Source organism: Pseudophryne corroboree, chromosome 1, assembly GCF_028390025.1.
Source record: "Pseudophryne corroboree isolate aPseCor3 chromosome 1, aPseCor3.hap2, whole genome shotgun sequence".
In the NCBI taxonomy this organism is placed as follows: domain Eukaryota; kingdom Metazoa; phylum Chordata; class Amphibia; order Anura; family Myobatrachidae; genus Pseudophryne; species Pseudophryne corroboree.
Genome location: NC_086444.1, coordinates 947,508,818 through 947,528,162, shown reverse-complemented (window position 1 = coordinate 947,528,162; position 19,345 = coordinate 947,508,818). Strand labels below are relative to the sequence as shown.

Genomic DNA, 19,345 nt, shown 5'->3' with positions numbered 1-19,345 from the left:
CCCGACACGCCGTAAAAACGGGTGCAACCCCGTCAATGCCCACAAATGGTGCCTGACTGTCAATCACTCTGCGTAAAGGTAAGGGCTGCACGCGGCTTCACTATTAGACTTTGGCACATGTGCAGTGCAAAGCATATGCAATTTACCAATAACGGTTCAATTGCAAAAACCCATCATATCTACTTTTATAGGGATCATAATGAAGGTTTAGGGAACGGGATGTTGTCTAGAAACAAAAAATCGCCCGTTTGCTAATAGTTTATTATTTTGGAGATTTGTATGTCGATTAGGAGGGGGTATTAAATTGTAGTCGGAAATTGCAGTTTCCGACTTTTTTTTAGGAAACTGTTCTGACCCCCAATGGGGCTGCTTTTTTCCAACAAGTCGGCAATTCCGACTTGTCGGAAAACACGTGGATCGGCTGATTAGCCACGGATCCACGTGTTTTGTCGGATTCCGCAGCCAAATCAAACAGGTTTTGGCCCCGGTTCCGAGAAGGTCAATCAGACTTTAAAAAAAAGTTGGATTGGCATTGTTGGGAACGAAAGGATCCAGCAAGCATCGAATACCCCCCTATGTGTACAATATTTGTTTGATTTTCAAATCTGATGTTAGTAAGTCAGGGGATCATATATTTGTCTAAGTAAAAGTACCAATGTTTTGACGATATTCGATTTTTAACGGGCTTCGGTTTTATATTCTACAGGTGAAACTCAAAAAATTTGAATATCGTGCAGAAGTTCATTTATTCAGTAATTAAACTTAAAAGGTGAAACTAATAAATTATATGGACTCATTACATGCAAAGTGAGATATTTCAAGCCTTTAGCAAAAAAAAACAAAACAAAAAAAAACAACACTTGGGGGCACATCTTTAATAAAAAGGGACTCAAATGTGGTTCACTGTGGCTGTAGCAATCATGGGAATCAGTATCTCATGCAAAAGGGGCCCAAACCAAGTACTGAGTCCATATGAATGATTATACTTTTCAGAGGGCCGACATTTCTGTATTTAAAATTCTTTTTTTTATTGATTTTATTTAATATTTGAATTTTATGAAATTTTGGATTTGGGGTTTTCTTAAGCTATAAGCCACAATCAACATTTTAACAAAACAAATGCTTGAAATATCTCACTTCTTATGTAATGAGTATATATAAATATATTAGTTTCACCTTTTAAGTTGAATTACTGAAATAAATGAACTTTTGCACGATATTCTAATTTTCTGAGTTTCACCTGCATTTTGCCTTTAGTAAATGTCCAAATTGCCTAATCGAATACAAATACACAGAAAGAAAAACAAAATCGAACATTACTACATATACCACTAAATATCTGTATTAAGCCTGAATTTAAAAGAGTGATTATATACAAAAAGGGATGGCATTCCAAAGTACATATGGCAAACTAAAATGTATACTGCATATAACACCAGTTACAATATAAAAAGAAAAAATATAAGAGTTCATTTTAGAGAGCATTTCTTTTATTGCATTTCCAAACAGCCTATATATATATAAACAGATTTTCTGATCTTAAGGTTTTAATAAAAACTTAAATTTTACAGCTGCGAAAACAATAGAAAATGATCTAACATTAGAATAAAAAAATAAAGTGAAACATGTCTAAATCAAACAAAAACAAACTGAATACTAGACTTTCAATGTGGAGTGGGCCAGTGTATTTTTCCCCAGAACACATTTTAGAATATTAATAAAACAGACTTGCTGGGCCAATACTCTCTCCTGTGTCTCTCATTGGCTACTCATAATGGAAGTCCATGAAATGAATACAACAGCAAGGCACTTTAAACACTGGGGGTTTGTGATCAGACAACTCAGCCGGGACTGTAAAACCCCTATACAAATACACGAGTATCCTATATTCTTTTATCCACACCCTCGTACCATTCAAATCTGAGTTTTCCCTTTTATGCTACATCTTTACTTGAAATGACTATGTTCGGTCTAAAGCTTAAAGAGTACAATACTGAGTTGTGACTTTATACATAGACCCCAATGTTTTTTATTTTTTATTTTACCAACACAAAATCATGAGACGCAATACATGCTTATCCCATCACCCACATACAACAGTAACAATACAAATGTTAAAAAAATGCAAAAAGCACACTGAAATTATTTTCAACTAAATATGTCAAATTACTTGAAATGTAGCTTGTTAGAAAAAAATATATTTGTAATTGAATTGTGGTCACTTTTAGTAATGGCTGCAGCTTCTTTTCATAAAATAATCAGAGTACTGTAGTTTTATGCATTACCTAAAATGAAATCATTTCTATAAAAAAAATACTGTTTGTCTGAAATGTTAAATTCTGTGATAAATACAAGTTGCTTCTATATGAAATAGAATTTAAAAAAAAAATCTCACATTTAATCTGCCATGCTGACTGTTTTTAAGCTTTCCTGATGGAGTGATACAGAAACATTTGTATTTTATATAATGTGTACATACTACTTCAGATGGATGTTAGAGCTGCTCAATCTTTCCAGATTAAACCTGTATGTATATACTAAATATTTTTTTACCCCATATTAAGGACGCCCATACAATGAAAGCATCAATGGCCGATGGTTTTATACCATTGTCTGTAAACCATCGATAGTTAAGTACAGCACATGTGCAGATGAAAGAAGCAGTGGCTGTGCATGTGCAGATCGTGGCTGGTCTCATACTCCGTTTCCCTCCATGGTAATATAATGTTGGTATACAAAAAAAAAAAAATGACATGAAGGAGTTGGTTCCATATTACACAGCCAGGAGAACCCAGAGAAAACCAGCTTTATGTTGCCTTCCCTGGAACTCCTGCTTGTAGGAAATATCCCTTAGCAAAATATTTTCATAGGTGGTAATGCAGCTTTAAGATTATAATTAAACTCTTATATAAACCACTGAAGACACACTAGTGACAAAGCAGGAAATTACCTTTTTCAAGCTAAGCACGTGTTTAAAAGCTTTTTAGTCCCATCTCATTGTATTTGCAATTGCTCCCATTGAGATCAAGTAAATCTGCAATGACACATGCCTGATGCACTGAGACGGAACATGGCGCATGTGGAAAGACAACACCCATTAAGCAGACCTACAATGACAATATGTGCCATCTCATTTGGTACTATAAATTTTTATTTTCACATCTGTGTTTAACTTACAGCATAAATGTTTCACAGATGCAGAATTATAAAGGCAGCGTGGGATTGGCTTTTCAAATTAAAAGAATGTGGAATACACACACACACAAAAGTGTAAACCGCAGCACAGTGTTGGTCTGCTCTGGGTTTCTTACAGCTTGCTCAGCCACAGAAAACAAACGCACCTTCATGGCTGCAATAGCCTTGGTTGTTATGTGTTTTTAAAACGGAGAACAAAAATATTTTCTTCATAACTGTAGGCTAAGTGGCACAGAATTACATATTTGCCGCTTCGTAAAATACTGGCAATTATGCTTTCAGCAAAATATGTACATTTTACTATATCACCAGTTTAAAAACTTGCTTGAATGCATTACGCACCAGTTTAAGGAAAAAGCTATGAAGAACTTGTGGTGTAGCTGGATGAATGTGGTCCCTAGTCAATATTAAAAAGCTCCATACGTATCCCGAAATCTGAAGAACTCACTGCCCTACAAAGCAGACTCCACTGCACAGTGTGTATACAATACAGAATGCCCAATGTCCACAGCTGACCTCACAGCCTGGAGTGAAACTGCTGCCTAAGCCTGGCCTTGTGAATAATACAGGTGTGACAGGTGACTTTGACTATATCTTACATCCTTTCAGAGTATTAACATGACCATCTTCTTTAGTAAAATGTCATCACATGCTGTTGAATATAGAAGCAACTTGTATCTTGCGTTATTTTCCTTCAAAAAAAGTCAGTATCAATGCTTTATCCAGAAAATAAATGGATTCATGTATGACACAATGATGTAGGTTTTAAGACACATAAAAAAAAAAATCATGATATTTTAAATTACAAACTACATGCATGTGGCTTTTATAAAAAAAAAGCTGCAGTACAGTAAAATTAGTATAAACCTACAGATGGGTTACAGTTATCCTCGGCTATTTAGAACATTCTGCGTTCTTGGTTTATTGGAACCTAATTAAAAATACTCTAACGTGAATGAGTTGTTATTATTATTAATGGTGACTTGTGCAGTGGAATGTTTGTGTTAGACATAGTTTGAGACCTTTTTGTAAAGTTTAACCAATAAGGTCCTAGTCTATTCTTAGAAATGTAATTATATGGAATTAGGATAAGGATTAACTGTTGACCCATCTGTGTACAGATAATATTAAAAAAATTATTTATAGTTAGAGATTATGGGTCTTAAACATTGTAGCAGCACCTTTCCAAACCAAAAAGATCACCAACAGTCTTTTAGTTGCTGTACAAAAAGCAGGTTAGACTTTTAGCAGCAGTTGTAGTATTGCTCACTAGAGGTAGCAGCAAGCAGCAGTGTTCTCTGAAAACCCAACCTACCTTTTCTATCTGGTTTGAGATTTCTATCCACTGGAGGAGGCCCACAGTCAGTAGAGGGAACCGACCTCCTTGGTGGGGTCTGTGGGCTGGACCTGAAGCCCATATGGGCTGGTGGTGGTACTTGCATCCCAAATGCTGAGAAGTCAAATGTGCCTGGAGTCATAGGTACATAGTTGGTTTCTTGGATAGGTTCCGTGCAGCTGTTGGAATGCTGCCGAGGTGGAGAATTGGGGTTCATAGGAACATAGTTTTCATCTAACTCCTCGGTGGAGAAACTTCCCACTGCTAACATGCTTCTGTTTTTCTGAAAAAGTAAGGGTATACATTTAATGGTGAATGCAAGATGGAATCCAGGTCATTCTTGAGTACATATATGGAAAACACAAATACTTACAAAATGGCTGTGAAAGCCCTCCAGTGAGCTAGATCTGTCACTGGTGAAGGGTCGGGGAATATCATAGAAATCTTGAGAACTCATATCTATAAACACAAGTACATAAAACCAGTTATGACATGAAAGAATAAGAGGACAAGAAAAAGGTTAAGCTGGCTATACATTTTAATATTATCTGTCCAACCAGACAACTTGGCTGGTTGGAATGAAAATCAGGTAAATGTATGGGAGAAAATGACAAACCATTTGCTCCCAAACCAATTTGTCTGAACAACAGTTTTTATCCATGGTCTATTGTCATTACCTCCCATATGTTACCTGGTTTTCGTTTCAACCAACTAACTAGTTGGATGGTTGGACAGATAATCTTAAGGTGTATGACCAGCTCTTAATATCACGTTATAATTACTGCAATAATGAGTGGGTTATTGGAAAAGTGATAGTTGATAATGACACTTGTAGTTACAAAGGTAAATTTACTGTAACAATACAATTTAAGAAACACAATAACTCACTCGGAGCTGATTTATCAACAAGTTATGCAACGAGTAATGCGTATGAATAATGGTGCTACAGCTAATCAGCTCCCAATTGCCATTTTTTTAATACATGACAGTTAGGAGCGGATTGGCTTGAGCACCATTTATCATAAGCAACAAGTTTTAAAACTCGTTGTGTATGCTAAAACTCGTTGATCAATCAGCCCCTTAGATCCATAGCAATCATACTTGCTTTTATATAGTCAGTTTAATTTGATGTAACCTAGATCAGGGGTTCTCAAACTCGGCCCTCAGGACCCCACACAGTGCATGTTTTGCAGGTAACCCAGCAAGTGCACAGGTGTATCAATTACTCACTGACCCATTTTAAAAGGTCCACAGGTGGAGTTAATTATTGCACTTGTGATTCTGTGAGGAGACCTGCAAAACATGCACTGTGCGGGGTCCTGAGGACAGAGTTTGAGAACCTATGCCCTAGATTAATCAAAACAAATACATTTTAGGAGCTTCAATGGTTTGTTATTAAAATACTGTAGAAGTCACTATCCTAGAATTTAAGGCGGTATTTCAGTTGATATCGCCGCCAGATCTCCCGTCTATAGTGATGGGCGATCGCAGGGGCAATAGACAATTGATGCTGGTTATCGCGCCTATTAGTGTTGGGTTTAGCCACGTAAAGCAGATAAACCAGACTAAACTAATGGGCGCAACACAAAGTCTCATTTGAGCTTAAATGGGCCACTTTTCATGCAATTCAGCTCTCCAACTCTGGAGGGTGTGAGATGAAATGCCCACGCTGGCTAAAATAACAACTGATTTCCCACCTAATTGTCCAGAATTTAGTTTTTATTGTCAAGCATACACTTTATGGTGCTGGTCATTGAATTACTGGATAAGAAACCAGTTTGAATTAGATTACATTCAGCCTGAATTAGATTACATTCAGCCACCTGGCACTTTGGTCAAGCAGTGGAAACCTTTAATACTACGATACTGCAGTGTGCAGACACAAACCCTGCACGTACAGTAGATACCACGGTATCTACAAGAGAAAAGAAACAAGTCTGCTTGTATAAAAAAATTGGTGACCCACAGGCATTGAAAAAAGACTACGCTCTGTTAAAAGCGAGGACAAACTGTCCCTCCAGTATAATGTACTGAACAAACCCTCCCATAAAATCCCACTGTATTTTTCTAGTGCACACTGCAGGCAAGATGAAATGTAAGCAAAATAAGTTTGTCCAAAAGAACTTCTTTAAAAATGTTAAAATATGTTTAAGTGTGTTAAATCATTACAGTTAAAACTTATTGATGTTCAATGATGTTAATTTGTTTAATTAATGACTAGGTAATAGGGTAAAGATAACTGTGGTCACCCGGTCAGGTGTTGTGTAGGTGGGCTCCCTATGGGGCATATCGAATCAGGCACAGAGAAGAAGCTTGGTGTTTCAACCCTGGAGCTATTCAGATATTTTGCATTGTCCTCTCTCGGCAAGCCCTAGGATAACAAGTGATAACTTTGTAAAATGCAGAATCTATGATTTTCCCTGTGCATTAAATACAGGTAGGTGTATTATAACCCAGCCTCAGGAGCTGCAAGGAGAAGTACACCCTTTGGGGGTAAACCCACCGAATGCATTGGTAAATGTGGATAATTAGCCACAGGATTAATTGGATATGCCACTATGTATTAGACAGGAGGGATTGTCTGTATACATTAACCTTTGAAATGTATGTAGTACATTAATTAAAAGAATATGTGACACTCACATACATATAAAAAAGTAATTCAAATTAGAGGCAGGATGTAATAAAGTCTGATTTTGCCGGACATGCGAGATGCTGGCCGAACTCTGAGTTTTTTTTTTTAAAGGGGCAATCATGGTTTAGCCTAGTAAATGACTGCCCCTTTAAAAAAAAGTCTGAGTTCGTCCAGCATCCCGAATGTCCGGCAAACTCGGACTCTAATACATCCCGCCCTAGATCTGCCAACATTTCATATTTTTGCTGGACAGTCACATTAGATCACTGTAACGGAAGTCCGTGAGCTTGTTGGTCACACATGTAGAGCATTTAATTCAGCAATCCAAATCAGACTGCAGTGCTTACAAATTGGCTGCATATTACATGTTACTACAAAAACTACAGCTGGATGACCTCATACACTTTTAATCCTGTTGAACAAATTAAGATGAAGTATTGGGCCACACACAGGACTTTTAGTTCAGTGGCTGTGTTCTGTATTTCTGTAACACAGTACTGTTTTATAAATTCCCAGGCATTATCTATAGATTGTAAACTTGCAGGCAGGGCCTTCCTTCCTACCTCTGTGACTGACTGTCATTAACTAGTTTTGTTTTATCACTGTTGTTTCCAATTTTAAAGTGCAACGGAATTTACTGTGCTATATTAGAAACTGTTAATAAATAAATAAATAAATAAATAATATCTCTGCTCACCTAATATCCTGATGGTTTTCTCCCACTCACTGGCAGCCTATTGCTTCTGGTGAAGGGTACAGTACCAGTAATAAGCATATGTGCATTGAGATTTGACCCTGAGGGAGTCCAGCGTAGCCTTGCAGCCATCACTGTTACCTAAACATGAAAACTGGCTGTTTTTGACACCCACATAGAGTAGTATGAGTAGCGAGTGAAAGGAAGAGGTACTCATGGAGAAAAATCTGTTTATTTCTCCACAGTAGGCTTCCGGATAAATCAAGCGAAGGACAAACAACCCCTCTTTCCCGGAAATACTCAGGAGAAAGGAGTTACCAGTGCATGACAAATACACACCACACTGCAAAATGGTTGGACACTTTGACCAACAAATGTTTAAACTGTATTAAGGCTACTTTAGTTACCTCATAGCACAAAATGAAAAAGTATACAAAAAAAACCCCAAAAACGAACAAACATCCATCCTTACCTTTCCTATATTTATTTAGCTCTAAACTAGAAACTGTATTACTACGTGATGCTGCAATTCCACCTGTGGGGACACAGTAGCTGCTGTCAGTCTCTGAGGCAGTGCGGTTTAGACTGTGTTCAGCTGGGGAGCGCTCAGAAGAGTAATTAGGCTTTGGTGGTCTGGGCGGGGGAACATCCGCAACTGTCTCTAACTTTGATGACGATTGCCCCAAAGAGTTTTCATGTACAGTCCTGGGTATCTGATAAGTGCTTCCCGAGCTAGGAGGAATGTCATAGCTTATAGAACAATGCCTCAGCTGTGACTCTAACAAAGATGCTCCAGACAAATTAAAAACACTCTGATCGGCATCCACATCTGTACCAGAAGGGGACACAGCTTTTGGCAAAATATCTTGTGAGTAACTTCTCGGTAGGTTGTAAAAGCTTGATTCTGAAGAGGAGCCCGTACGGGATGGAGAGTCATATACACTAGTCTGCTGGAAATACCCATTTAAGGCATGCTTCTGTGCGGAGGAACCTTTAGGAGTGGCAACATTGTCATTACAGTCTGTTTCAGATGGTACCGACTTTATAGAATCCGTGTGAGACCTGAACAAAAGGACAAATCTTTACACTTTTTGAAAAAGCCAGTTTCACAAACAATATTCAAACAGTAATACAGTAAAACCAAAGAAAACACTGCTTTGTCATGAGAAAGAAATAAAACATTACAGATGACAAATAAAAAAGAAATTCTGATGTGCCATCTCCCAACAAACAGTGGTTACACATCATCTGTAACGAACACTTCCATATATCTTTTTTTTCAGCAAGCTTTAGTGATGGACTGTGTGTCCCCCCCAGAGGCCAGTGCTCAGAGGATTGTGATCATTCTTTGTAACAACCTGCCCCCTTCTTTATCACACCATACCATAAGGTTAATGGAATCAGTGTGTATTTGTAATACTTTATGGGATGTATTCACTGTAGGCTATAGAACTACTGCACCGTGGCAATAAAAAAATTATATTGTATTATCATTGTTGCCTTGGGTGGTACAGCAGGGGAAAAATGGTATTTCGCATTGTAAGGGAGTTTGGCTTAATGCAGGGATTTTCAACCCCAATTCTCAAGTGCCCCCAACGGGTCATGTTTTCAGGATTTCTGTCTGCAGAGAAAGGCAACATAATTACTGAATCGCAAAATAGATGAACTCCCCATGTATGAAATCCTGAAAACATGACCTGTTATGGCGTACTTGAGAATTGGAACTAAAAACCCCTGGCCTACGTGCATGTGTTAAGGAGATAGTAGCATAATTACATAAGTATGCCCGGGGCACAAGAACTGTTAGTTACACCTCTAGGCATACGTTAATGACAGGTGTACCTTTACTTTTTTCTTCTAGTAAGGAGTTGGCAATACAGAAAAAAAAACTGATGTGAGAAAAATTCTGTGTTAGAAATGTAAGATTATTCAGAAAATTAACCACTACAAAAGGTTAGTCTTTTAATGTAAAACTGAACAGAGATTAATGAATGGTAAATTATGTCTCCCAAGATTGTCATATCACAAGAACCATCCCTGTATCAGACTACTGGGCTAACATTAATATACAGCAACAATTAAGTAGTAATGTTCTTTTTTTTTTTGTGAAGAAATTATGAATTAATATAACTACATTGTTAAGGGAGATGTTTGATGAGGGTATTTGTTGCCTTTTGGGGATATCTGTATGGCCATTAAACATTAACTAATGTGAATACTACATAATGCCCGGGAGAACACAATGGGTGGTGGCGTTCAGTAACAGGAGTGCTAAAGATCATAGATCCACGCTACTAACTGTTAAATCTGCAAAGCCAAAGTCATCATTCCATTTTAATCCAAAATGCACAAGTGGGTGAATGAATCGCAATACACATGCAGGGTGCACTTCACTGCAGTAACCTCACACTCACTGCCAAGAGATCTTTTTGCTCTCAAAATCTTCAAGTAGTAGGTACTCCTCATCTGATGCAAGAGATGAACTATATTCAGAGAACACTGCAGCGGCAAGTGCTTTGTGCACTATAGCAGGGGTCCTCAACTCTGGTACTCTGTGGTTCACACAACACAGACATACTGTAGAACGTTTCAATTGACTGCAATCATTTTCAGAACACCATCATGCGCAAAATACATTAGACTAGAATACACTTATCATACAACTAGTGTATTGAATAATTTAGATTTTTAAAAATGTTCTGTGTGGTAGTCCACCACGAAGATCCAGCCTCAGTGGATATTGTCAGAGATTAAAAAAAGAAGAAAAAATAGGATTTTGATACTTACCAGGTAAATCCTTTTCTTTGAATCCATAGGGGGCACTGGAGTACTCTTGGGATATGGACGGCTTCCGCAGGAACAAGGCACTGAATAAATTAATTTTGGAACTACTCCTCCCCTCCATATCCCAGAGTACCTCAGTGTTTTTTACTGAGCCGAACAGGAGCTATAGAGAGGATGACAATGGAGAATTATATACAACATAACGGACAACAATAAAGTTGAAACATAACGTTACTGACAACTAAACAGTTGATACCATAACCGATTAGAACTTGATAATTTGAACCAGTCGGTGAGAGTGTGTTACCATAAGATCCCCTGAACTTACCACAAGCCAGGTAAAACTGCTCTGGGTGGGCGTCCAGTGCCCCCTATGGATTCAAAGAAAAGGATTTACCTGGTAAGTACCAAAATCCTATTTTCTTTTTCATCCACTAGGGGTCACTGGAGTACTCTTGGGACGTACCAAAGCTTCCCCCGTGGGCGGGAGGGCTGTTTGGCACCTGTAACACTAGGCGGCCAAAGCTAGATGCTGATGCCGCAAATGTATCAAACTTGTAAAAGCGCACAAACGTGTGCACTGAAGACCATGTAGCCGCACGGCAAAGCTGGGTCGTAGAAGCTCCACGACCCGCTGCCCATGACGTTCCCACAGAACGTGTGGAATGAGCTGTTTCTAATGTAGGCGGCTGTAACCTAGCATGAAGGTAAGCCTGACGTATGGTCAGTTTTATCCATCTGGATAAGGTCTGCTTAGAAGCTGGCCACCCATCTTGGCAGCATCATAAAGAACAAACAACGTATCCGTCTTACGAACTGTAGACGTTCGGGATACATAAACGCGTAGTGCGCGTACCACATCCAAAGTTCCAGAATCTCCTGTTAACACAGGAACTACTATTGGTTGATTGATGTGAAAAAATGACACTACTTTTGGTAAGAAAGCGGGATTCGTCGGAAGTTCCGCTCTGTCATCATGAAACACCAAATACGGTGGCTTGCATGACAAGGCACCCAAATCTGAAACACGCCTTGCCGAAGCTAAGGCTATGAGAAAATAGTTTTCCAAGTGAGAAACTTAATATCCACTTGTTGTAAGGGTTCAAAATATAAAGACTATAAGAAATCTAAAACCAGATTCAAGTCCCATGGCGCTGTAGGTGGAATGAATGGTGGCTGTACTCTGAGGACACCTTGCAGAAAAGTGTGTACCGAAGGCAATATAGCCAATATAGCCAATCGTCTTTGAAAGTAAATTGACAACGCAGATATCTGCACTTTTAGTGTGGATAAACGCAGTCCTCCATCTAACCCTGTCTGTAGAAATAACAAAAGACGGATAACTTCAAAGATGATGTTGGAAACTTCCGAGCTTTACACCAACCTATATAGCCAAATTCTGTAATAATGAGCTGCCATAACCGGCTTCCTAGCTCGTAACATGGTTGGTATAACAGATTCTGGAATGCCCTCTCTTCTTAAGAGGGCGGTCTCAACAGCCACCCCGTCAAACGCAGCCACGCTAAATCGGGGTAAAGGAACGGACCCTGTTGTAACAAGTGCGGACGTAATGGGAGCGGCCAAGGATAGTCTGCGAGTAGTCCGCGGGGATCCGAGAACCAAGCTCTCCGAGGTCAATGAGGCGCCACTAGTATGACTGTGACGGACTCTCTTTTGATCCGTTTTAGCAACAGAGGGAGCAGCGGAAACGGTGGAAACAGATACACGAGGCTGTACGGCCACGCGTTTGTGAGAGCATCCACCGCCACTGCCTTTGGATCTCTCGTTCTGGACACATACTGGGCGTTTGATGATTGTGGCGAGATGCCATCAGGTCCACTTGAGGGTAACCCCACCTCTGGACCAACCTGTGAAACACTTCTGGATTTAATGCCCATTCTCCTGGATGAAAATCCCGACGGCTGAGATAATCCGCCTCCCAGTTGTCCACTCCCGGAATGAACACTGCCGACAATATCATTTGGTGATACTCGGCCAACTGAGGATTCGAGCTACCTCCCGCATTGCCATGCAGCTTCTCGTTCCTCCTTGTTTGTTGACGTATGCGACTGCCGTCGCATTGTCTGACTGCACCTAAACAGTCTGAGACCGAAGCATGTGCACTGCTTGACGTAGCGCAATGTAAATTGCCCGGAGTTCCAGGACATTTATAGACAGCAATCTTTCGTGATCCGCCCAGAGACTCTGGAGCTGACAATTTTGAACTACAGCTCCCCAACCTCTGAGACTCGTGTCAGTCGTTAGAATTATCCAATTCCAGGCGCCGAACCGTTTCCCTGCGGTTAGATTGTGTACTTTGAGCCACCAGAGTAGAGACACTCTGGCCCGTGGCGACAACCTCACCCTGTGGTGAATCTGCAGATGCGAGCCCGACCACTGTGCGAGCACATCCAGTTGAAAAGGACGTGAGTGAAATCTTCCGAACTGAAGCGATTCGAAAGCCGCCACCATTGTGCCTAAGAGACGAATGCACAAATGTACCGAGACTGTGCGTGGCTTGAGCACTAATTGTACCAGATGACGAATGACCTGTACTTTCTGTTCTGGTAGGTAAATTCTTTGATTTACCGTATCGAGAATCATACCTAGGAATTGAAGTCGTTGAGACGGAATTAGATGTGATTTCTTGGAGTTGACAATCCAACCGTGCTGAACTAGTACATTGTATGTTAGCAACGCATGTTGGAGGAGCATCTGTTGAGACGGAGCTTTGATGAGCAGATCGTCCAAGTACGGAACTATTATCACTCCCAGGGAACTGAGATGAGCTATCATCACAGACATCACTTTGGTGAATACCCAAGGCGCTGATGAGAGGCCAAACGGTAGAGCCTAACTGGTAATGGTTCTGCCGTATCGTAACACGCAAGAACCTCTGATGAGGTGGTGTAAGGACGTATCCTTAAGATCCAGCGCAAGCATGAATTCCTGTGGCTATAAACGTGCAGGTACTGACCGCAGGGATTCCATCTTGAATCTGTAGTAAGTGTACTGAATGAGCCCTTTTAGGATCAATATTAGTCTGACAGAGCCATCCGGCTTTTTTTGTACTACAAAAAAAAAAAATAAGAATTTACTTACCGATAATTCTATTTCTCGTAGTCCGTAGTGGATGCTGGGGACTCCGTCAGGACCATGGGGAATAGCGGCTCCGCAGGAGACAGGGCACAAAAAGTAAGCTTTTAGGATCACATGGTGTGTACTGGCTCCTCCCCCTATGACCCTCCTCCAAGCCTCAGTTAGGTACTGTGCCCGGACGAGCGTACACAATAAGGAAGGATATTGAACCCCGGGTAAGACTCATACCAGCCACACCAATCACACCGTATAACTTGTGATCTGAACCCAGTTAACAGTATGACAAACGTAGGAGCCTCTGAACAGACGGCTCACAACAAATAACAACCCGATTTTTTTGTAACAATAACTATGTACAAGTATTGCAGACAATCCGCACTTGGGATGGGCGCCCAGCATCCACTACGGACTACGAGAAATAGAATTATCGGTAAGTAAATTCTTATTTTCTCTAACGTCCTAAGTGGATGCTGGGGACTCCGTCAGGACCATGGGGATTATACCAAAGCTCCCAAACGGGCGGGAGAGTGCGGATGACTCTGCAGCACCGAATGAGAGAACTCAAGGTCCTCCTCAGCCAGGGTATCAAATTTGTAGAATTTTGCAAACGTGTTTGCCCCTGACCAAGTAGCAGCTCGGCAGAGTTGTAATGCCGAGACTCCCCGGGCAGCCGCCCAGGATGAGCCCACTTTCCTTGTGGAATGGGCCTTGACAGATTTAGGTTGTGGCAAGCCTGCCACAGAATGTGCAAGTTGAATTGTGCTACAAATCCAACGAGCAATCGTCTGCTTAGAAGCAGGAGCACCCATCTTGTTGGGTGCATACAATATAAGCAGTGAGTCAGACTTTCTGACTCCAGCCGTTCTTGAAATATATATTTTCAATGCCCGGACCACGTCCAACAACTTGGAATCCTCCAACTCGTTAGTAGCCGCAGGCACCACAATAGGCTGGTTCAGGTGAAACGCTGACACCACCTTAGGCAGAAAATGAGGACGCGTCCGCAGTTCTGCCCTGTCCGTATGGAAAATCAGATATGGGCTCTTATATGATAAAGCCGCCAATTCTGATACTCTCCTGGCTGAAGCCAGGGCCAGTAGCATGGTTACTTTCCATGTAAGATACTTCATCTCCACCGATTTGAGCGGCTCAAACCAATGGGATTTTAGAAAATCCAAGACTACATTAAGATCCCACGGTGCCACTGGGGGCACAACCGGGGGCTGTATATGTAGTACTCCTTTTACAAAAGTCTGGACTTCAGGAACTGAAGCCAATTCTTTCTGGAAGAAAATCGACAGGGCCGAAATTTGAACCTTAATGGACCCCAATTTGAGGCCCATAGACAATCCTGTTTGCAGGAAATGTAGGAATCGACCCAGTTGAAATTCCTCCGTGGGGGCCTTCCTGGCCACACACCACGCAACATATTTCCTCCAAATGCGGTGATAATGTTGTGCAGTCACCTCCTTCCTGGCCTTTACCAGTGTAGGAATGACCTCTTCCGGAATGCCTTTTTCCTTTAGAATTCGGCGTTCAACCGCCATGCCGTCAAACGCAGCCGCGGTAAGTCTTGGAATAGACACGGTCCCTGCTGAAGCAGGTCCAGTCTTAGAGGTAGAGGCCACGGATCCTCCGTGAGCATCTCTTGAAGTTCCGGGTACCAAGTTCTTCTTGGCCAATCCGGAGCCACTAGTATCGTTCTTACTCCCTTTTGCCGTATAATTCTCAGTACTTTTGGTATGAGAGGCAGAGGAGGGAACACATACACTGACTGGAACACCCACGGTGTTACCAGAGCGTCCACAGCTATTGCCTGAGGATCTCTTGACCTGGCGCAATACCTGTCCAGTTTTTGGTTGAGGCGGGACGCCATCATATCCACCATTGGTTTTTCCCAACGGTTCACAATCATGTGGAAGACTTCTGGATGAAGTCCCCACTCTCCCGGGTGTAGATCGTGTCTGCTGAGGAAGTCTGCTTCCCAGTTGTCCACTCCCGGAATGAATACTGCTGACAGTGCTATCACATGATCTTCCGCCCAGCGAAGAATCCTTGCAGCTTCTGCCATTGCTGTCCTGCTTCTTGTGCCGCCCTGTCTGTTTACGTGGGCGACTGCCGTGATGTTGTCCGACTGGATCAACACCGGCTGACCCTGAAGCAGGGGTTTTGCCAGACTTAGAGCATTGTAAATCGCTCTTAGCTCCAGTATATTTATGTGAAGAGACATCTCCAGGCTTGACCATACTCCCTGGAAGTTTCTTCCTTGTGTGACCGCTCCCCAGCCTCTCAGACTGGCATCCGTGGTCACCAGGACCCAGTCCTGTATGCCGAATCTGCGGCCCTCTAACAGATGAGCACTCTGCAACCACCGCAGAAGAGACACCCTTGTCCGTGGCGATAAGGTTATCCGCTGATGCATCTGCAGATGCGATCCGGACCATTTGTCCAGCAGATCCCACTGAAAAGTTCGTGCGTGGAATCTGCCGAATGGAATCGCTTCGTAAGAAGCCACCATCTTTCCCAGGACTCTTGTGCATTGATGCACAGACACTGTCCCTGGTTTTAGGAGGTTCCTGACAAGTTCGGATAACTCCCTGGCTTTCTCCTCCGGAAGAAACACCTTTTTCTGAACCGTGTCCAGAATCATTCCCAGGAACAGCAGACGTGTCGTCGGGGTCAACTGAGATTTTGGAAAATTCAGAATCCACCCGTGTTGTTGCAGCACTAGTTGGGTTAGTGCTACTCCGTCTTCCAGCTGTTCTCTGGATCTTGCCCTTATCAGGAGATCGTCCAAGTAAGGGATAATTAATACGCCTCTTCTTCGTAGAAGGATCATCATTTCGGCCATTACCTTGGTAAAGACCCGAGGTGCCGTGGACAATCCAAACGGCAGCGTCTGAAACTGATAATGACAGTTTTGCACCACGAACCTGAGGTACCCTTGATGTGAAGGGCAAATTGGGACATGCAGGTAAGCGTCCTTTATGTCCAGGGACACCATAAAGTCCCCTTCTTCCAGATTCGCTATCACTGCTCTGAGTGACTCCATCTTGAACTTGAATTTTTGTATGTACAGGTTCAAAGATTTGAGATTTAGAATAGGTCTTACCGAGCCGTCCGGCTTCGGTACCACAAATAGCGTGGAGTAATACCCCTTTCCCTGTTGTAGGAGGGGTACCCTGACTATCACCTGCTGAGCAAACAGCTTGTGAATGGCTTCCAATACCGTCGCCCTGTCCGAGGGAGACGTTGGCAAAGCAGACTTTAGGAACCGGCGAGGGGGAGACTTCTCGAATTCCAACCTGTAACCCTGAGATACTACCTGTAGAATCCAGGGGTCCACCTGTGAGCAAGCCCACTGTGCGCTGAAATTCTTGAGTCGACCCCCCACCGTTCCTGAGTCCGCTTGTAAGGCCCCAGCGTCATGCTGAGGGCTTTGCAGAACCCTGGGAGGGCTTCTGTTCCTGGGCAGGGGCTGCTTGCTGCCCTCTCTTACCCCTTCCTCTGCCCCGAGGCAGATATGACTGTCCTTTTGTCCGCTTGTTCTTATAGGAACGAAAGGACTGCGGCTGAAAAGACGGTGTCTTTTTCTGTTGGGAGGGGGTCTGAGGTAAAAAAGTGAATTTTCCGGCAGTTGCCGTAGCCACCAGATCCGATAGACCGACGCCAAATAATTCCTCCCCTTTATACGGCAATACTTCCATATGTCGTTTGGAATCCGCATCACCTGACCACTGTCGCGTCCATAAACTCCTTCTGGCAGATATGGACATCGCATTTACTCTCGATGCCAGAGTGCAAATATCTCTCTGCGCATCTCGCATATAAAGGAAAGCATCCTTTAATTGCTCTATAGTCAATAAAATACTGTCCCTATCCAGGGTATCAATATTTTCAGTCAGGGAATCCAACCAGACGACCCCAGCACTGCACATCCAGGCTGAGGCGATGGCTGGTCGCAGTATAACACCAGTATGAGTGTATATACTTTTCAGGGTAGTTTCCAGCCTCCTATCAGCTGGATCCTTGAGGGCGGCCGTATCAGGAGACGGTAACGCCACTTGTTTCGATAAGCGTGTGAGCGCCTTATCCACCCTAGGGGGTGTTTCCCAGCGCGCCCTAACCTCTGGCGGGAAAGGGTATAATGCTAATAACTTTTTTGAAATTAGCATTTTTCTATCTGGGTTAACCCACGCTTCATCACATACATCATTTAATTCCTCTGATTCAGGAAAAACTACAGGTAGTTTTTTCACCCCCCACATAATACCCCTTTTTGTGGTACTTGTAGTATCAGAGATATGCAAAGCCTCCTTCATTGCCGTGATCATATAACGTGTGGCCCTACTTGAAAATACGTTTGTTTCATCACCGTCGACACTAGATTCAGTGTCTGTGTCTGGGTCTGTGTCGACCGACTGAGGTAAAGGGCGCTTTACAGCCCCTGACGGTGTCTGAGACGCCTGGGCAGGTACTAACTGGTTTGCCGGCCGTCTCATGTCGTCAACTGATTTTTGTAATGTGCTGACATTATCACGTAATCCCATAAACAAAGCCATCCATTCCGGTGTCGACTCCCTGGGGGGTGACATCACCATTATCGGCAATTGCTCTGCCTCCACGCCAACATCGTCCTCATACATGTCGACACACACGTACCGACACACAGCAGACACACAGGGAATGCTCTTATCGAAGACAGGACCCCACTAGCCCTTTGGGGAGACAGAGGGAGAGTTTGCCAGCACACACCCAAGGGCTATAATATATATGGGAACAACCCTATATAAGTGTTGTTCCTTATAGTCGCTTAAATATATAAAAATATCGCCAAAATATGCCCCCCCTCTCTGTTTTACCCTGTTTCTGTAGTGCAGTGCAGGGGAGAGTCCTGGGAGCCTTCCTCACAGCGGAGCTGAGCAGGAAAATGGCGCTGTGTGCGGAGGAGAATAAGCCCCGCCCCCTATTCCGGCGGGCTTTTCTCCCGGAGTTTTAGACATTTGGCATGGGTTAAATACATACATATAGCCTTAATGGCTATATGTGATGTATTCTTTTGCCATAAAAGGTATTATATATTGCTGCCCAGGGCGCCCCCAGCAGCGCCCTGCACCCTCCGTGACCGTCTGGTGTGAAGTGTGTGACAACAATGGCGCACAGCTGCAGTGCTGTGCGCTACCTTCATGAAGACTGAAGAGCCTTCTGCCGCCTGTTTCCGGACCTTCAATCTTCAGCATCTGTAAGGGGGGTCGGCGGCGCGGCTCCGGGACGAACCCCAGGGTGAGACCTGTGTTCCGACTCCCTCTGGAGCTAATGGTGTCCAGTAGCCTAAGAATCCAATCCATCCTGCACGCAGGTGAGTTGAAATTCTCTCCCCTAAGTCCCTCGATGCAGTGAGCCTGTTGCCAGCAGGACTCACTGAAAATAAAAAACCTAAAAAACTTTTTCTAAGCAGCTCTTTAGGAGAGCCACCTAGATTGCACCCTGCTCGGACGGGCACAAAAACCTAACTGAGGCTTGGAGGAGGGTCATAGGGGGAGGAGCCAGTACACACCATGTGATCCTAAAAGCTTACTTTTTGTGCCCTGTCTCCTGCGGA

General features: G+C 42.7%; 1 protein-coding gene across 4 annotated transcripts in view; it reads right to left on the bottom strand.

Annotated features, from left to right (window-relative positions):
- GAB1 (GRB2 associated binding protein 1) overlaps positions 1-19,345 on the bottom strand; it is a 241,153-nt gene that overhangs the window by 65,407 nt on the left and 156,401 nt on the right. For 2 of the 4 annotated variants that reach the window (XM_063920409.1, XM_063920410.1), the window contains exons 4-7: positions 10,275-10,412; positions 8,333-8,922; positions 4,905-4,990; positions 4,511-4,814 (exon numbers count right to left, since the gene is read on the bottom strand). In XM_063920409.1, coding sequence (XP_063776479.1) covers positions 4,511-4,814; positions 4,905-4,990; positions 8,333-8,922; positions 10,275-10,412 — 1,118 coding nt within the window. The remainder of the gene's footprint in view (positions 1-4,510; positions 4,815-4,904; positions 4,991-8,332; positions 8,923-10,274; positions 10,413-19,345) is intronic. The other 2 variants (XM_063920411.1, XM_063920412.1) reach the window with 1 other exon arrangement.